This window comes from Danio rerio, chromosome 10 (genome assembly GCF_052040795.2).
Source record: "Danio rerio strain M-AB ecotype USA chromosome 10, GRCz13ab, whole genome shotgun sequence".
In the NCBI taxonomy this organism is placed as follows: domain Eukaryota; kingdom Metazoa; phylum Chordata; class Actinopteri; order Cypriniformes; family Danionidae; genus Danio; species Danio rerio.
The window spans coordinates 7955001-7975000 of NC_141030.1; the positions used below are offsets into that span (position 1 = coordinate 7955001).

The 20000-nt window shown below is 34.7% G+C and overlaps 1 protein-coding gene across 1 annotated transcript in view; it reads right to left on the minus strand.

Annotated features, from left to right (window-relative positions):
* gmcl1 (germ cell-less, spermatogenesis associated) overlaps positions 1-20000 on the minus strand; it is a 29705-nt gene that overhangs the window by 3360 nt on the left and 6345 nt on the right. Inside the window, exons 3-13 of the mRNA NM_207050.1 lie at positions 19244-19367; positions 19064-19160; positions 14904-15001; positions 10095-10207; positions 9956-10021; positions 9781-9865; positions 7556-7646; positions 7340-7480; positions 1790-1859; positions 1632-1707; positions 1406-1551 (exon numbers count right to left, since the gene is read on the minus strand). Coding sequence (NP_996933.1) covers positions 1406-1551; positions 1632-1707; positions 1790-1859; positions 7340-7480; positions 7556-7646; positions 9781-9865; positions 9956-10021; positions 10095-10207; positions 14904-15001; positions 19064-19160; positions 19244-19367 — 1107 coding nt within the window. The remainder of the gene's footprint in view (positions 1-1405; positions 1552-1631; positions 1708-1789; positions 1860-7339; positions 7481-7555; positions 7647-9780; positions 9866-9955; positions 10022-10094; positions 10208-14903; positions 15002-19063; positions 19161-19243; positions 19368-20000) is intronic.

Below are 20000 nucleotides of genomic sequence, written 5' to 3' on the forward strand. Positions count from 1 at the left end.
ATAAGGACAGTGCCTATTTTAAATATTTATAATTTCAGAGATACAACGCGTCAGCGATCATTAGTCTGTCACACTTAGCAGAGCAAAGAAGGTTGTTCACCCACAAGACCACATAATAAGCCCTTAGAGAAGAAATACTCAGTATAATTTCTAACTAAAGCTGATCAAAACTGGTAAGTGGCTTTCTAAGTTGATCTATCTCTTGTGTATGTTGTAGTGCTGTATTTATAGTTTTATACCATATTAATTGTAATGTATTGAGTGTCAGATGGGACTTGCATATCAGGAATGTGTGCATTTTGTGTTGGTCATTCTTTGTATAATTTTGAGTTACTTTTTGGTTGGCCATCTGTTTGTTTCTAACAAGTCTCCTGTTTTTGTTACTGCAGACTAGGTCAGTAAAAATAAAAAAATAAAAAATGCTTAAGTGTTCAGAACTTTTCCTTATCGCAAACACAACAGTAATCTGGTAGTGTATGGCGTTTAATGCCATACAGCCTTATAATCTTAAAATGTGAGCAAGATCACATGTTTTGTCATCATTTCAGACATTACTCTAGAGAATCATTGAAATACTAGCTTTACAGTGATGTTGGTGAGTTAGTATCGGTTTCTGCTGTTCTGATGTTTGATATTCCTTTTTATATACACGATTATGCTGTTGAATGTTGTACAAATGCAATATCACACTTGTAGCAGTGCAATATGGCTGTATATTGTCACTGGTGGGACACTAAAGTACTTGGCCTCGTGCCAACACACGCCTCCCACCAGTGTTTATTACACTACTATAAACATTTTGGTCAAATTAATGCAAATAATTTCATGTATGATGAAATGGGAATGGAAAAATGAAAGCTGCCATAGTCCTAAACTTTGTCACAATAATGTAAATAAAACATATAAACGTATTTTCACATCACAATTTGGTAGTATTCATTGAATAAAACCTATAATGCTTGATTATTAAAAGAAACAATTACTACTCTTAATAGTGAGAAAGATATTTTTACAGTGAAATGTTTAAAAGTGAACCATTTCAACAAGAGCTGTTTGAATAAAAATTGTGTAATTTATATGAACAAATATGACTATTTGTTTAAATAAAGATTATAATTAAATAAATTAATATTTAACCAGCAACTCTAATTGTAAATGTAAAATAACTAACATTACTAAACCATTTTAAAGTACTAATTATTCCAACTCTATTTTGCATGATCTCAATAACTGAATAATTAAATTACTTAATTAAATTAAATAAACATCCCTGATTATTTTAGAGCTAATTTAAGCTAGATACATTTTTTTTAAATATACAAACTTGAAGTATTACAGATAAACATGACATTGGATGACATTACTTTGTATTAAATGTGTAACAAGCCGTAGTGCATCATCTCACCGGTACGCTAGATGTCGTCGTGGCTGTAAGCTAACAGCTCCTCCACATGGCTGGCTCAGCGTGTTCCTCTTGAAGATTATAAAGCGGTTTGTGTAAGTCACCAGCAGGTCAAAACCATAATTAAACCCCGTCCATCGCCAACAATACTGTAAAAATAACCAAAAAACCCATCATGCATTTCATCCAATGGCTTAAATACCAGCAGAAAAGCCCTAGTCCAACTCACATCTCCATCTTTGGTCAGTTTACGTCCACAGCGCATACTGTTGAGCTCAAACTCCTCTTTATTGGCCTCCTGAGGTCTGAAAGGATCAGATTGGCTCATTTGCAATTCAAACACAGGTTTAATGTTTAGCAGTGCAGGACGTTTGGACGTTTCCTCACCCGTTATCATTATCATGTTCAGTCCTCAGCATGGCGAACCACTGCTGCTTGTATACAGAGCTCAGCCACTCTGGAAAATAAAGGACAAAAGAGGATGTCAGGTTAATATCTGCCACACAAATCTCTTAATTTGTCTACTTACTGTATACTACCTCCTTAAAAGTATGTATTGTTTTTGTAAAGCAAAAAAAAATTTTTTTTTGTGCATAACAGAAGAGTAGGCAAACATTAAGGAACTCTTTGCTTAGTTGTGTGTTCTGTAAACCATTTTGTTTGTTATTCTCCACATTACTTTTATAAGTTCGTTCAGGTGTAAAGAACAAGAAGCCTGTCATGCAGAGTAATCTTCTTGTGTGTTTGAGAGAGAGTTTATTTCCATATCAGCTTCTATGACAAAAAAAAAAATTAATCAAATTTATGATCACACTCTATGACAGAGGTTCACAGACCTTTCAGCCTGCGACCCCTAATATGACGATGCCAGTGACTCGCGACCCCCAATATCCTGGTTATGAATACAGAAACCTTGCATGCAATGTCACACACACACCAAAACACCCAGGTATATTCTTCGTTAAATGTCAGTGCTGTAAATGGGCCAGAAACTTTAACCTGGTGTTATAATATCAATCTGATGCATCTGATGCTATTGCGGTGTCTTTAATATAATGTAATTACCACTGGGGTCGCAATCCAATAGAACTAGTAACTATAAGCTACTATAACTATATAGTAATTATAAATGACTATATTTTTCTCTTAAGTAGGTTATGGATAAAATATGGTCATTCTTATATGATTTAATAATAATAAATAGATTTTTTTTAAATCACCAGACGACCCTCCTTCATTGTCCCGCGACCCCTCGAGGGGTCCCGACCCCCACTTTGAGAACCCCTGCTCTATGATAAGGTTTCATTGGTTCATGTATTTACTAACATGTACAAATTATGTACAATACTTGTACAGCATTTATTTATTTATTTTTAATAATTATTTTAAAGGGGTTTTCACCTTTATTGATAGGACAGTAGTGATATAGAGACAGGAAAGTGTGGGGAGCAGAAATAGGGGAAGGATCAAAAAGGACCTCAAGACGGGAATCGAACTCGGGTCGCTGCGAGCACCTCGGTGCTATGCGTCGACACACTAACCAATGGGCTATTAGCGCCGAGACTTGTACAGTATTTATTAATCAAAGTTCAACATTTACTAATACATTATTAAAATCCAAATTGATACTAGTTAATCCACCATGAATTAATGTGAACTAACGATCAACTGTATTTTCATGAATTAACCCTAAACAATATGAACAAATACTGTAATGAAAGTATTGTTCATAGTTTGTTCTAGTAAATGCATTAACTAATACAACCTTATTGTAACATGATACCAAATTTACAAACATTTTATAAATATCATGTTTCTATAATAAAAAAGACATAAAAATACATAAAACATTATTTTTTTTAAATGAAGATGTACTTTTAATTGAAATTCCTTTATTTTTAAACGATTCATATTTTAAAATGATTCCTTTAAAGTTCTCCAGATAAAAACGCTGGTTTGATGTTTTTAATAACGTTAAAAATAGGGCATAACAAAAGTATATGTTTAACAGGTTGTTTGATATTGCACTATTGACATTATGGAGGAACTACACCTCGGAGTAAATGTCCATAAGTGAATCTTGTGTTTCCAAAAATACAGCTTCAAGAGTTTACACTTAGGGCTTACTAACACTATGCTATCCGAACTGTGCCCAGGCCTGTTTTGGATCGTTTGAGAAGTGTGAGTGCTCTGAATCGGGCTCAGGCACAGTTCACTTGGCCGGCCTTGGCCTGGCCTGGTTCTTTTGGGCTTTGGCGCAGTACGCTTGTGTGTGAGTGCAAAACGTGCTTGAGCTCGAAAAAGAAACTGAGATGTGACTTTTAAGGGACTGTTTCATATAGATTAATTAATCATTCTTACTGTACATTGAATGCAAACTGTCATAGTTTATTAAAGGGGTGGTCTACTACGAAATCATATTTTAAACTTTAGTTGATGTTTAATGTAGCTGTGTGAACATAAACAGCATCTCTCAATGTAAAAAGCTCAAAGTTCAATGCAAAGGGAGACCTTGGTTTTTACAGAGTTAGCTTAGCAAAGCCTACAATGAACAAATTTTGGGGACTACAAAAAATACTTCCGCCCTGTGTGAGATCACAAAAGTTTACTGCGCACACACACACTGCACAGCTTTGGGCCGTGGCCAGAGGCGCTATAACATTATAGCAGAGATGGAGCTAAAAATGCATCCAAACCCTGCTGTCTCCACACAGCTTCGCCGGTTTCTGTATTTGGGTTTCCAAAGGACACGACACAAAGACAGAAGTGCTTACAGTTCAATATTAATTTTGTTACAGAGAATTACAAAATACATAGCAAGCATGATTTGACAAAACAGCTCAAGAATCTCTCCCAGGTCAGTGCTGGATTCGGCTAAAATCTCCTCAAAACAGAAGCTGTGAGCTACAACCTGTAAGTGTTTTTGTTTGTTAAAATCGATCATGACATGTACGGTGTCTAACGTTAACCGTATGCTGTAGCAACGATGTAAACAATTGGTAATGCTGTTTTGCACTGCAAATGATTTAGCTACAAATTCATATTTATCAGTCAAACTGCTGTAAACACACACATTCACCAGCGTGTTCGTGTCTCTCTATGTGTGTGCGACTGTGCAGTGTTTCTCTTTAGGCAGCTTTTCCATGCGTTTTACATCTCAGATAATGAAGTTGCAAAAGATATGTGGATGATTCATATTACTTACACCTGCATATTCCAGATATATGTGAAAGACGTTGTGTAATGCGTTGAGTTAAAAAAAATACAGGATAGCTCACCTAACTTGTGTAGGAGCAGAAAAATAAATCAAGGCTCACACAGGTCTCATCCCACATCTTGTGCTTTATTCTTCTGTCACGATATATTACAGAAATCCGAGTACTTAATCCGAGCATTAGAGAAAAAGAATGTCCTGCGCACATGCTCTTGTTACAGAAAGTTCACGCGTTCACACACATACATAAACGCATGCAATAGCGATCTCTCTTAAAGGAGCCGCACCCCATTTTGGCTGACTGTTGTGACTGATGTTTGTGACAGCAGAAAAGCGCATGCTTGTATGGGCGTGATGTGGAGCCGATCCGCGAATCGCAGCGCATTATGACGATGACCATTCAGAGTCACTTGAGGGCGGGCCTTTTAGAGGAACTAGGAAATATCAGTCGTTTTCATCTTAGCCGAGTAGCTGTATTTAATCAAAGTGAGATTTATGAAAAAAACATGATTTCCTTCAAGTGAAACATGAGCACACATTGCTTTGCATCTTATAAACACAACCAAGTCTTAAAATTACATTCTGGACCACCCCTTTGAAGATGTAAACCCCTCACTGCACGACAGCTGCACCTTCAGCAAACCTCCTGTTTCCTGCAGCACGAGGACATTACGATTGGTTATGAGCGTCAAAAGTGGCTGATCTGTTCGGCAAAATGATTGACTGCGTGTCACCGCATCACAAACAACTTAAACGATATGACTAAAGAAATCTACACTGTGCTGAGCAAGATCGATTACTGACCAGCGCACCATCGATGACGCAAGCGTGCCCAGGCCCGAATGAAATGGGAGTGCAGGCCGTCGGGGGAGATGGTAGCGTGGACAAGTGTGCTTTGGCACAGTTCAAGGTAGCTGTACATAGTGTAAATACGCCCTTGGATATTGCTTGATAATAACAGCAGGTTTGGCATGCTGTCCCAGCAGAGAACCCTGAGCTCGGAGATAATTGAGCCCAGGGCTCCCTCCTGGTCAATAAGCATGTAAGGGGGTACGAGATTAGGGAGTTCTCAAGAGCTCCCCAGGGTAAAAGACAAAAAAGGAGGAAGATGAAGATAGCAAAGTAGTTTTGGACTGGCTAGTTATAGTGAGTTTGGCTTAATTTGATTGATTTACTAATGATTACAGATGAGAGACCAGCCACGATCAATCATATCTTGTGCTTCTCTCGAAATCAGTTTGTGAAACTTCACATCTTGTGTTAGCAAACTCATCATGTCTTGAGTTAAAAGAATAGATTTTCTTCCTACTAAAAGCTGCATTTAAATAAAAACCCCATTCTGCTTGCCATTTGTTTAGAATATAGATTTATATTATTGGCTTTAAGTCTTTTTGTGTGTTTGCATAATTATACATTAAGACTACTTAATTATTAATGCCATATCAGCAGCATTGGCTATACTCATGTAATTCATATTCAATATATAATTTATAATTATTAATGTTTCTTAATTGTTCATAATACATAAAAACATACAAATACCAACACTAATAAAAGTTTCAATTTGATTAATAATAAACGGTAAAATCCCTCCAGGATGAACCTTTTTAAAAAATTTCCCTTAAAATATTTCCTGAATAAAAATGATCTCTAATATCATTTAAAAATATACATTCTATTAAAATATTGTATCATTAAAATGCTCCTACACAAGTCACAAATAGCTTTTTTCCTATACATTCAGACAATAAAAGAACGCAATGTGGTTGCAGATTAAATATAATACATGTAAAATAAAAGGTTAGATATAAATAAATTAAACCTCTGACCTAAGCTTCTAGAACAGTGGTTCTCAAACTGTGGTACATGTACCACTAGTGGTACGTGGGCTTCCTTCTAGTGGTACGCCGATGAATCAAATGTGTCATATGTACATGCTACATAAATTTAAATAAATTATCAAAAATGATTTATATATGATCATGATTACATAAAGCCTAAATTTATGTGGTCCAGGTGCTGATAAACATTTTTTTCTTTTTCTTTTTTTTTTAAAACTTTTTAATAACAGTAACCTACCATTTTTAACTTTTAAAAGCACATTTTAATTGAAATGTTCTTAATATTATGAACTAATATGCCTCGTTTTTGAACTGTACAGAGCTTTAGCTGCTTTACTGGACCTAATACACTACTGTATTTCAATACTACTCATTATGGTGGTACTTGCAAAGACAACTTTTTTCTGAGGTGGTACTTGATGAAAAACGTTTGAGAGCCACTGATCTAGAACTAACCATCACCTTTATAACTAGGGCTGCAAAATGCATTGAAAACAATCGCTTTTGAGATAATATAGTATTTTCGTAATTACAATAGTATATGCAACATCCATATACCAGAAAAGTCCAATCAGTTAATTCAGTTCATGTGCTAAGCATTTATGTGTTGCATGCATAGATTATCTAAATCTGACCAATCAGATATGGCCTTACTGTCTTTATATCCGCCTGCTCTGTAGCTGCTAAAATACTATTGACTAGACCGACCCAAATATGATCCTACTACCTGAAGATTAATACGTTTAATTATTAATGTTAATAAAATGGTGGGAATAGAGACACAAGAGAAAAATAAAATATAAATTATAATATTTAAATATATTATAGAATATAATAAATCTAAATGAATGGATGGATTAATGTGATTTCTCTGAATCTGACCGGGAGGTAGGATGTTGTCCCGTTCCAGCATGCGGGCTGAGGCCAGGTCATTAATGATGTACTGCAGGCGGATGTGTCTGAACACAGGGACGAAGGGCATTCCATCATCTGTGTTTAGAAATGGCTCCACTTCTCCAGCATCTGTGAATGAGAGTGACGGTTAGAGGAAGATTGCAGAAATATATTCATACGTATATTTCTATATATGAAACGTACCACTTCTTCTTTTACACAGCCAGGCATCTGCATCCAGCAGAAGTTGCTTTATTGGACCGTCCCAAGATGGATTGAGCTGCAAGAACATCCACTGAAAAAAGAAGTGTACTTTTAATGTTCATAACAGACCTCTCAGTCACTACATATTATACATGATTGTGCATACACACACTTAACACATATTAGATGCATCTTTTTTGTCATCATCTTTGGTAAAAAAATAAAATAAAAATAAGGTTATGAATAAAAATTCTTTTTTAATTAATGCGTATTTATAAATTTATGTATACACTTATGTTTAATTTTTCAAAAATCTAGCTGAACAATGTATTGTTTCAACATCGATATCACAATTTGCAAACCTGCAATAGTTACACTGCAAAATCTACAATCCCAATTATTATTATTATTGCTAATTATAATTAACTAGTAACCACAGTTCAGAACACCTCACTTGTGGCTTCACTAGAGAGTTCAACCATAACCTAATAGGGATTTTAAAGCCTGTGCCCATGAAATCCACCTGGGCATAGGAAGTTGTAAAGTTTATCCCTTTAATGAAGATTGTGTTAGTTTATTTATAGAATGAAGGCTTTACAATGTTATTTTACATTTAGTTGTTGGATTTCTGTAACCCAATACTGTTAGATTCCATCATAACACACAAAATGCTTTTTGTTTAATTTTTTTTAATCTTTGTTTTAATCAGTTTCTTTTATTTTGTATAATTTATGCAGATGGACTTTCTTATCAATCATCCATATCAATTTTACACTCATCCATATCAATTTTACACACACACACACACACACACACACACACACACACACACACACACACACACACACACACACACACACACACACACACACACACACACACACACACACAGTTGAAGTCAGAATTATTAGCCACCCTGAGTTATTGGCTTCCTTTTTATTTTTTTCGCTAATTTCTGTTTAATGGAGAGAAGATTTTTTTCAACACATTTCTAAATATAATAGTTTTAATAACTGATTTATCTTATCTTTTTCATGATGACAGTACATAATTTTTTACTAGATAGTTTTCAAGACACTTTTATACAGCTTAAAGTGACATTTACAGGCTTAACTAGGTTAATTAGATTAACTAGGCAGGTTAGGGTAATTAGGCAGGTTATTGTATAACCATGGTTTGTTCTTTAGACTATCAAAAAAATATATAGTTTAAAGGGGCTAATAATTTTGTCCTTAAAAGGGTGTTTAAAAATTTAAAAACTGCTTTTATTCTAGCCAAAATAAAACAAATAAGACTTTCTCCAAAAGAAAAAAATATTATCAGACAAACTGTGAAAATTTCATTGTTCTGTTAAACATAATTTGGGAAATATTTAAAAAAAGATAAATAAATTCAAAGGAGGGACTAATAATTCTGACCTCAACTGTATATACATAGATGATTACCGGTTAACAGCGGTTCGGAAAGGTCAAGGTATTAAAACAACAAAAATGTTTTGTTATACCATTTCTAAGGTATATATAGAGGGTTTTTTCAGTGTTTTTGATGTGTTGTAAGGAAATCTGTGTTTTTGAAGCTAATAAAGATAGTAGAAGTGGATGGTTTATTTTAATTATGTAGCCTGACATGTTTTCTGATCCAAAATATCATAAATGTTTCCTAAAATGTAACATATTATGTTAAATGGGGAAAAACGTTGTTGTTTTTAACTCAGATATTTAAAAAGAAATTATTCTACAGCAGTAAACACAATACCGCGATGCAGTGATATTTTTATCCAAGGTTATCATACCATCACAGAAACCTATACCGGCCCATGCCTAATATGTATATATATAATTTTTAAATCCTACAAAATAAAAGTTTTAATTGTAGCAAAGGAAGTATTTTAAATAATCAATTTTCAATTTTAATGACAAAATAATTTGATAATTTTTATTTTGGTAGCCGTAATAAAACATATGAATACATCTCATTAAAAGCCCCATAGCACCATTAAATGCATGAAATAAGCAAGCATGTTACTTAAATCATTTAAACATTTTAAAATATCACCAACAATATAAAAACTATTCTTGAATTGTTCCTTTAATCAAAATGAAAAAAAAACAACACTTTAAAACATTTCTGCTTCTGAAACAGCATTGAAAATTTATGAGCATTAAGCAGGTTATATTCAAATGTTTTTCTTAGAGAATTTATTATAATCACATCCCATCTCCTACCTTCTTCAGTGCCGTGTAAACATCCATCTCTACTTGCATTACAAACAGATCAGAGGACTGAATGAGTTGCTCCATAATGTCTCCCCTACACAGAGATATTCAATGAGATCAACCATTTCTAAACACCAGACACTTCATATGAGGTCAGAGACAGATGTATATATCAGTACTGTACCCGAGCTCCTTCATTAGCTCCACATTCTGATGCGTCATCAGGTTATTGAGGAGCCACTCTAAACATCTGCAACATGCAACAGCCTCAGTAAAGTGTCAAGTGTGTTAAAGAATTATGAAACTCTGAAGGGATTACTGACTTCTTCATGACGGAGTCCAAGCCGTACATGGTGGCCGAGTTATAATAGCTGCACACGGTCTTCACATTTACATTCTCCTTCATGGTCTCTCCACACTGCTGGATCAGGCCATCCTGAAAAAGACAGCAAAATAATAAAAATAATAAAACTTAAAACACACTCTACATCACTAATTACAGCAGTGAATATCATGGCTAAAATTGTATTGGGTGTTGTTATAAGGTTGCTTAGATGCTTTAATTGCAAATGTACCACAAAGTGCTTTGAAATGTGCAGTTTTGTTTGATGTGTGCAGTAACTGAACTGAAACATGACAGGACAAGATGTATAGTAGCTCCTCCCCCTTTTAAAAAACAGCCAATAGCCTTTTGTTATTACATCTTTGCCAGTAAGAGTAGCCCACGGCTTTAGAGATGCATAAACAGACTTGAATTTAATATTATGCTGTAAAATTGCTGCAGAAAATAACATAGTAGATTTTATAACTCATTTCCTTTCTCTTTGCTATGATGACATGAAATAAATTTTAACTACTTATTTTGCAAGATATTGGTATTGAGCTTAAAGTAAAAGTTTAGAGCTTAAAGCAAGGATGACTCGGTCCTGGAGGGCTGGTGTCTTTCAAAGTTTAGTTCCAACCCCAATCAGACACACCTGGGGCCTCATGTACGAAGACTTGCGTGGAAATCATACTAAAACATTGCGTACGCACAAAGCTGTAAATGTGCGTACGCAGAAAAAAATTCAGATGTATGAAACATTGCGTACGCCGAATCCCACGCATATTCTTTTGTACATTCGAATGAACGTAAAACTGAGCGCAACATGCACGAGCACAAAACCCCTCCCTGCCTCCTCCCCCATATGAATATGCTAATGACTCTACTTTGGCAAAACCCAACGAAAAAGCAACGGCAAAAGCAAGCATAAAGAGAAACTTTGAACAGAATGTGAATTGGTGGTGCTGCTTTCGGAGGTAGACCGAAGAAAAGCGGTGTTATTTGCAAGTTTGTTCTCCGGAATAAACAACAAAAGAAAAAAATAGAGTGCGAGAGTTTAGCTGATGCAGTTAACACAGTTGGGTCAGAACATCGCACTGAGTGAATTAAAAAAGAAATAGTGTGATTTATAGGTGTAAAAGGTTGCAGTACTCTTAACAGTCTCAGTGGCGCAGCTCGTAAGACGCATATCAACATGTTTTGACACGTTCGAGCATGAACTTGGGTCGAATCCAGCGTCTGATGAACTCTTTCTTCTTTTTCCCCCCGCTACATATCAGATTTTGCCAACTATTTATCACGAGAAAGACAAGTAGGAATCATTAATAAGTTTGTGCATCAATTTTATTTGCACATTTATTGAATGGAAATGTTTCTGATTCACGCATGCAAATTCATCTTCAGATAGTGTCTTTATAGCAATGTGCGCGCAGTAGATTGCTCAGATTACATTGGGAAAACAGGCGACCGCTGCAAATTGTGCTTTAATGTTTAGCTGGTCAAATGTATGGTATGGAAAGCTTATATACCTGCTAGATGAACCCGTCTCATACAGTTGCCATTGCAAGGCTCAGACACTTTGTAGAGAGGAATTTAACACAACTGCCTCTAGGAGTCGCCAATGGAAATAAAACAGACACGCACAAAAAATGTGCGTATGCCAGCCAAAAAGCTGCCGTGAAGCTGCGCACATTCCCACGTTCAGTTCATTGTTAGTAAATCCAAACGTGAGCGATTCTGAGCGTGAAACCTGGCGTACGCAAAGTTTTTGTGCGTACGCAGCGTTGATACATGAGGCCCCTGGGGTCCGTACTTCATACGTGGATTACTCAGTTAGCTGGATTTGAATGTTGACGATTTGACACGATCCAGGATCGTTTCGTTCTTCAAAGCTGATCCGAGAGTTGTTGTCATAGCAACAGTTCTGGTAGATCAAAACTGCTCTGCAGCAGGCTTAATTCATATAAACAGGATTAGATCAGCTCAGTTCATGCAAAGAAAATACTGAAAGTATGTACCAAATGCTGATATTTTCTTACATTAGTAGTTATATATTCTTTAGTTAGTTATATAGTATTATATATTCTTACATTAGTAGTTATATATGTATATATATATATATATATATATATATATATATATATATATATATATATATATATATATATATATATATATATATATATATATATATATATATATACATATACATATATACATATACACACACACACACACACACACAAGTAAAAAAATATATATATATATACATATATATATATATATATATATATATATATATATTTTTTTTTTTTACTTGTGTGTGTGTATGCAGAGAGAAAACTTATTGATATAACATGTTTAGATCGCTTTAGAACAATTTGTGTACAATAAAATGCACAATATGTGATTTTTTTTAAAAGCAATAATACATATGCAGTCATAAACATGTTTTGACAGTTAATATGCCTGTGATTTGATGCTTCACAAAAGTTGCAGACGCTTACCAATATCAAAATGCTTTTGTAAACATCCAGTTATTCTGTACACCGATTAAAAAAACGGCTACCATAAGAAAGAAAATCTTTTCCCAATGTAGAACTAAATACACCGATATGCATTGAAATACATGATGATTACTCTTGACTAGGGTTGTAACGGTATGAATTTTTTACGGTATGATAATCTTCTAAAACAATACCACGGTTTGACGGTTTCGCGGTATACGGTATGTTACAAAATAATAGAACAGTGAAGCAAATTTGACTTTTTCCAAATAATATATTTTCAGTTACTATAAACAACACCACTTACAATGAACAAATAAAAAAATAATAAAATAATAAATAATGTGTCAAAGTCTAAATAAAGTCCAAATAAAAATGGTGCAAATCCTCAGTAAAAAAATAGATATAAATATTTACTATACTATAAATAGTTACATAACGAAACTAGATTCAATATGGAACATCCTTAGGTTTTATGTGCCAGCATGGATATGGTTGTCTGTGGATATGGATTTGGATATGGTTGTCTGCAATGCAGACAAACAGCTGCATCTTCATTTGCGTCTTTTGAAAACAGCAAGAGCAGCAGTTCGTCTTTGCTGTGTCACTGTTTTGTCATGTTTCTGGGCTGCTGTGTATGCAAAAGTACTTAGTATGAGAATTATTTTATGCAAAACTTTTTTTTGCGTTTTATTTAGCCGCGCATAAATGTATGCCTATCTCTCATTCCGTGTTGTTCAAAAAGCTCACTGTTGGTTCACAAACAAAAGCGAAACCTATGCTTATTGGTTGTGATATAGCGAGTTTGAACCAATCTGGGCATGGAGGAGGGATAATGCATCAATGTATCATGTCTGGTTTGTCCGGAGACACAGTGACGAGCGTTTCTTTGTCAAATCAGCGTTGTCAAATTTTGATGACGTAACCGCACTGATTCCGGAGCCTCGGAAAGTCCGCGAATGTTATGTGATGCAGCACTGGAAAGCTGTTCTCTTCTTTATGCCAATCTTTGAATTGTATGAATCGGATCAGCGGATCAAAAGTTATTAAACATTTAAGAGCAATACTTATTTTTAGCCGCGGGCGCCTGTCTCGGTCTTTAAGGGTTAAAACCGTTGATATGCAATTGTTCATGGTATGATAATCGTGCACGTTCAAATCGTGGTAGACCGTCATACTGGTATATTGTTATAACCCTACTTTTGACACATGACAGTGTAAAGCCTGCAGCTCACAACAAATGTAGAAAGTTATTGCGTGTCATATTTAACAAACCGTTTACTGCTCATTTGATGTAATTTTGCTCACATGGATAATTGAATATTAATCAGATGATGTCATTACGCTGCTATGCCGTCAGCCAATCGTTGCATTGCTGATCATGATCTTGAGGATCAATAGATCTGTCCTTCACAATGCACGCAGCGATCTCAGATCAGTTCATCCAGACATTCTAATCTGACTCGCGAACTTGTTTAAAGAACCAAATTAGCTAGAGATCATTTATCGAGATGAAAAGATCCAGGATCTCTCAAATCATCTTAGATAATTTAAGCGAGGTACGAAGAACTGACCCCTGGGCTAGCTAATCAAGCTCTTACTAGGCATTCTAGAAACATCCTTGAAGCTGTGTTGAAGCAAGTTGGAGCTAAACTCTGCAGGACGCCAGCCCTCCAGGACAGAGTTTAGACACCCCTGGTTAACTAGGCTAATTAAGTGAACTAGACAAGTTCAGTTAATTTGGAAAGTCATTGGATAAGAGTTGTTTGTTTTGTAGCCAATTGAAAAATATGAATATTTCTTAAAAGGGCTGTTAAATTTACCTTAAATAAAAAAAAAACATCATAGGAAATACTGTAAAAATGTCCTTGCTCTTTTAAACATCACATTTGGGAAATATTTAAAAATGAATACAAATTTCGAGAGACTTTAAAAACAAATGAGAGTTTTCTATTTTTAATGGTGCACAACACAAATTTTGCCAAATGATGTTGATATTTGAAAGCACCAAAACAAGCATGCCCATAAGCCAACAAAGGGTTTTGTATTGCACTAAGGCAAGACAAGGGATTGAGCTTGGATTTTAGCCTTGACTCACATAAACGCAGGCTCCATTAAGCTAGTACAGAGATTTATTCTTTGCAGCTAGCTCGCTCCAGAGCCATAAACAATAATTTCAATTAAATATATAAAAACAATGCAAGTTTTGTTTGAATTGTAGCCATTTATTTCATTGAATAGATAAATGCTGCATCTTTATAGAATCGGATACTAATGATGTTGTATTTAACATAGGTACTCACCAACTGAAGCATGCAAGCAGCGGCCAGAATATTAACAACTCGACTCGGTTTGATCAGAACATCATCCCTGTAGAGCGACCCAAAAACCACCTGAAGAGCTGCAAATGGAGAAGAAATATATATATATATATATATATATATATATATATATATATATATGGATAAGACCAAGGAAGTACTTTTAGAAGGCAAGTTTCAGTATAAAACAATTAATATCTCATTACCAGGCTATTCAGCGTTTCCTCCAGAGTTTCATGCAATTTCAGGTGTTTCATGTTTAACGTTCGACTTCTGTTTTTTTTTTATACTTTTGTTTTTTTATTCGTTTTAATATAATGGAACAAACAGATCACCAGAGTTATCACATACAACTATTACATTCTTCTTATACAGTCGTTTTTATAGTACAGGTTACTCTCCCATTAGCCCCCCACTCCAACCCGCCCGCAAAAGGTACTGTATTATAAGCATAAACACCAACATAGTTTCCTTCAAGTCCATATGATTCAGTCTTTTACAATCTGTAATGTGCGGTCCAAACAAAATATTTCACATATATAATATACATATATATGTACATATATTAAAAAAAGTAATAATAAAAATAAAAAATATAAATAGGGGGAGAGGGGTTCACACTCATTGCAAAGCATTTCCTAGCAAATTATATATTTTCTGTATTCTTATATACAAACCATTTTGACCAATTTTTATAACATTTCTCCATGTTTATTTTTAAACAATTTATTTGTAAAATACTGTGTCAAATAAGTATTTGATCACTTGAGTCAAAAACTCAAAAACTTGACTCAAAAACTCGCTTAATATTTGGTACAGAAGCCTTTGTTAACAATTACTGAGGTCAATCAGTCCCTGTAGTTCTTCACCAGGTTTGCACACAGTACAGGAGGGATTTTGGCCCACTCCTTCATGCAGATCTTGTCTATATCTGACAGGTTTCAGGGCTGTCGCTGAGTTTCAGCTCCCTCTAAAGATTTTCTACTGGATTTAGATCTGGAGACTGGCTAGGCCACTCCAGAATCTTGTTATGGTTCTAACGAAGCCACTGCTTGGTTTTCCTGACTGTGTGCTTTGGGTCATTGTCATGTTAGGAGACCCAGCCACAACCCATCTTTATTGCTCTGACTGAGGGAAAAAGGCTTTTGCCAAATATCTCACAATACATGGCCCTGTTTAACCTCTCCTTTATACAGTGCAGTTGTCCTGTCCCCTGTGCAGAAAAACACCCCCAGAGCATGATGCTTCCAACCCCATACTTCACTGTAGGTATGGTATTATTGGGATGATACTCATCATTCTTCTTCCTCCAAACACGGCAAATGGAGTTAAAACCAAAAAGTCCCTGGCAAACTTCAGATGGGCCTTGACATGGGCTGACTTAAGTAGGGGAACCTTCCTTGCGAAGCATGATTTTAAACCATGACGTCTTAATGTATTACTGATGGTAGCCTTGGAAACGGTGATCCCAGCTCTCTTTACGCCATTGACCAGCTCCTCCAGTTTAGTTCTGGGCTGATTCTTCACCATTCTTTGCATCATTGATACCCCACAAGGAGAGATCTTCAGTGGGGCCCCAATCCGAGGGACACTGATGGTTATCATTAGCCTCTTACACTTTCTGACAATTGCTCCAACAGTTGTTCTTTTTTCACCAAGCTGCTTGGCAATTGCCCTGTCACCCTTTCCATCTTTGTGAAGGTCTACAATTTTGTCTTGTGTCTTTTGACAGCTCTTTGGTTTTGCCCATGTTGCTACTTAGACTTTTGATTTATTGTGGGGTGCACATGTGTCTTTATGACAGCTAAAGACCTCAAACAGGTGCTATTAAATAACAATCATGAGCAGAGTGTAGCTGGACTATTTAAAAGCAAAATAACAGGTCTTTGAGGGTAAGAAATCTGGATAAAAAGCAAATGATCAAATACTTATTTACAGTAATTTACAAAAAACAATTGTAAAAAATCATCCAACGAGATTTCTGGATGTTTATTTTTAGATTCTGTCTCTGAAAGTGGAAAAGCACCTATGGTGAAAACTCGAGACCCCTCCATGATTTCCAAGTAGGAGATATTGAAAAATCACAAACACACACAAATACAGACACAAACACATGCACGTTAAATATCAAATACTTATTGACCTCACTGTATGTATATGTGTATATATATATATATATATATATATATATATATATATATATATATATATATATATATATATATATATATATATATATATGTAAGTATGTATATATGTATATGTATATATATATATATATATATATATATATATATATATATACACACACACACACACACATACACACACACACACACACACACAAATACACACACACACACACATGTTAAATATCAAATACTTATTGACCTCACTGTATGTATGTATGTATGTATGTATGTATGTATGTATGTATGTATATACACACACACACACACAAACACAAACACACTAACAAACACACACACAAACACAAACACACACACAAATACACACACAAACACACACAAACACACACACAAACACACACACAAACACACACACAAACACAAACACAAATACACACACAAACACAAACACACACAAACAGGTTATTATACTTTTCCATTAAACATATTTGCAATGCCGGTCCACTAAGAATCCAACTTGGAAATCATTTTTTCTTTATTGGCATTGATTGTTTTGAAATTCAAATGGCATTAACATTCCTGTGTTTTAATTTCTGTGATAAATATGACTGTCAAGCCAGGATCTTGATGGTTTATTGTGGGTATGTTGTTTACATGAAGAAATCTGTGTTACAAGTTGAACAAAAATTGTAATAAGCAATTATATTTTGAATTTAAATAGTTTTACATTATTTTACATTTGAATAGCCAAAATTACAAGTTTCAGTCTTGTAAATGTGATTAATCACGATTAATTTTCAAAAAAAGTGTGATTAATTCGTTTTAAAAAAATTTTAATCGATTGACATCGATTTGACAATCGATTTTAATCGATATATATAAACTACGTTTACATGGACATCTGTAATCTAGATATCTGCCTTAATAGACAATAATATAATTAAGGCGTTTACGTAAAGTGCTTTCATGTAAATGTTTCCTGTAATTTTGGGTGACTTTAACTGCAGTTGGGCAGTTTCACTTGCACTCATGAACATTTCATTCATGCCCCTGTGACAAACTGGGGTATTAGACGCAAAAAAGGAGTAAGGACTGGTGAGAGTGTTATGGAATTTAATAACGAACGCAAAATGGAAAGAAAAAGCTCCCACATTTCTCGATGTGTGTGTGTGTCTGTGTGCCGTGCGGTCCTTGACTTACAGCCCCGTGTGTGGATCTTGTTGGAAAATACGGCGAAAAGTCCTACATGACGGTAATAGTTTGATTGCGGTGTTTAATTCAATAATGCCACTAATAAAGGCATACTCCACTTGTTAATTTGATTTCTGTTTAGTTATGACTTTAGTCAGATTAAAACATAAAAATAACAACAAAAAAGTGAGTGAAATTGGGCATGTGTCCTAAAAGTTTGAAAACACTTGCAGTAGACCATTGAAAACATAGCAGGCTCAAAGGGGCTAATAATTTTGACATTTAATTAAAAAGTTTTTTTTTTTTTAATTAAAAACTGTTTTTTTTTTCTAGCAAAAAAAAAAACAAGTAAGACTTTCACCAGAAAAAAAATATTATCAGACATACTGTGAAATGTTCTATGCTTTGTTAAACATCATTTGGAAAATATTTAAAAAAAAGAAAAAAAAAATATTCAAAGGGGGGCTAATAACTCTGACTTCAACTGTATGTATACATGTACTGTGTGTGTGTGTGTGTGTGTGTGTGTGTGTGTGTGTGTGTGTGTGTGTGTGTGTGTGTGTGTGTGTGTATATATATATATACATACATGATATATGTATGTGTAGATAAATTTAATTATACCTCTCAACTAGAATAGGATGTAGAATTTTCTTTAACATTTTGTTCCTTCATACAATAAACCAACTGATCCCACAACATTGAAAACAAGGCCTTGGTTTGGCGTTAAAAATACAAAAACAACAACTTCAATTTGTTCACTGCATCAAAAACGTTTTTATGCATTTCCAGAATCCTCACCCTCAGTGTCAATGTTCTGGTCTGGGATCTCAAGCTCAATAACCATCATGTTAGACTCCTTCCAGGATCCACTGAACATGCTGGAGAAATAGCCTGACTGTTTTGAAACAGAAAAAAGAGAAAGAAAATATTTAAAATGCTTCCATGTATGCACAACACCATTGGCTGAACTGAACCAACCTGACAGAGGTAAATTTTATGAAGGTTCCACTCCTGCCCCAAAGCACGGATCTGGATGTCACTGTTCTCTCCATTCAGGAACAGTGTCTGGTAGATGTACTTAGAGGTACTTTTTAACTTCTTCCTGTTACCAGAAAAAAGAACAGACAAAAAGACAGAAACATGAGTAATATCCATTTCATAAAAGAAAACATTTGGAGACTGTAAGTTTTGTAAACACATTTTTACTCTGCCTGGCCTTATTAAATTGATCAGAAGTGGCAGTAAAGACAATTAAAATATATTTATATTTCAAATGTAAGCCGTTTCAATATTGTAATAATCAAAAGTTCCTGGAAAAACAAACGATCCATTATACATATACTGTATATCCCAAAAAAAAACATGATATAAACTGCATGTTGGAATTTTTTTAAATTAAAATTAAAGTCATCGCTGAAGGAGCCATGCAGAATAATAAAAAACATAATCTTACTGTAGGATTATCTTATACATCTTATTAAATGCTGGACTTTGTGTTTGTAATTTTTGTCCTAAAAATAATTGGTACGAACATTTTTATTGTCCTTTTAGTACTGTCTCATGCCATTCAAACTATAATGATAATAGTGTAAGATTACAAAGTTGAATAAAAATAATATTATTAGATTGTGATTGTGCTGGAATTTTCCACCATTAATCAATGTGTGACAATTGAAAGTGTCCTACAGAAGGCATGACACTTTTACATACCTTACAAATTGTGATTTTGTACGCA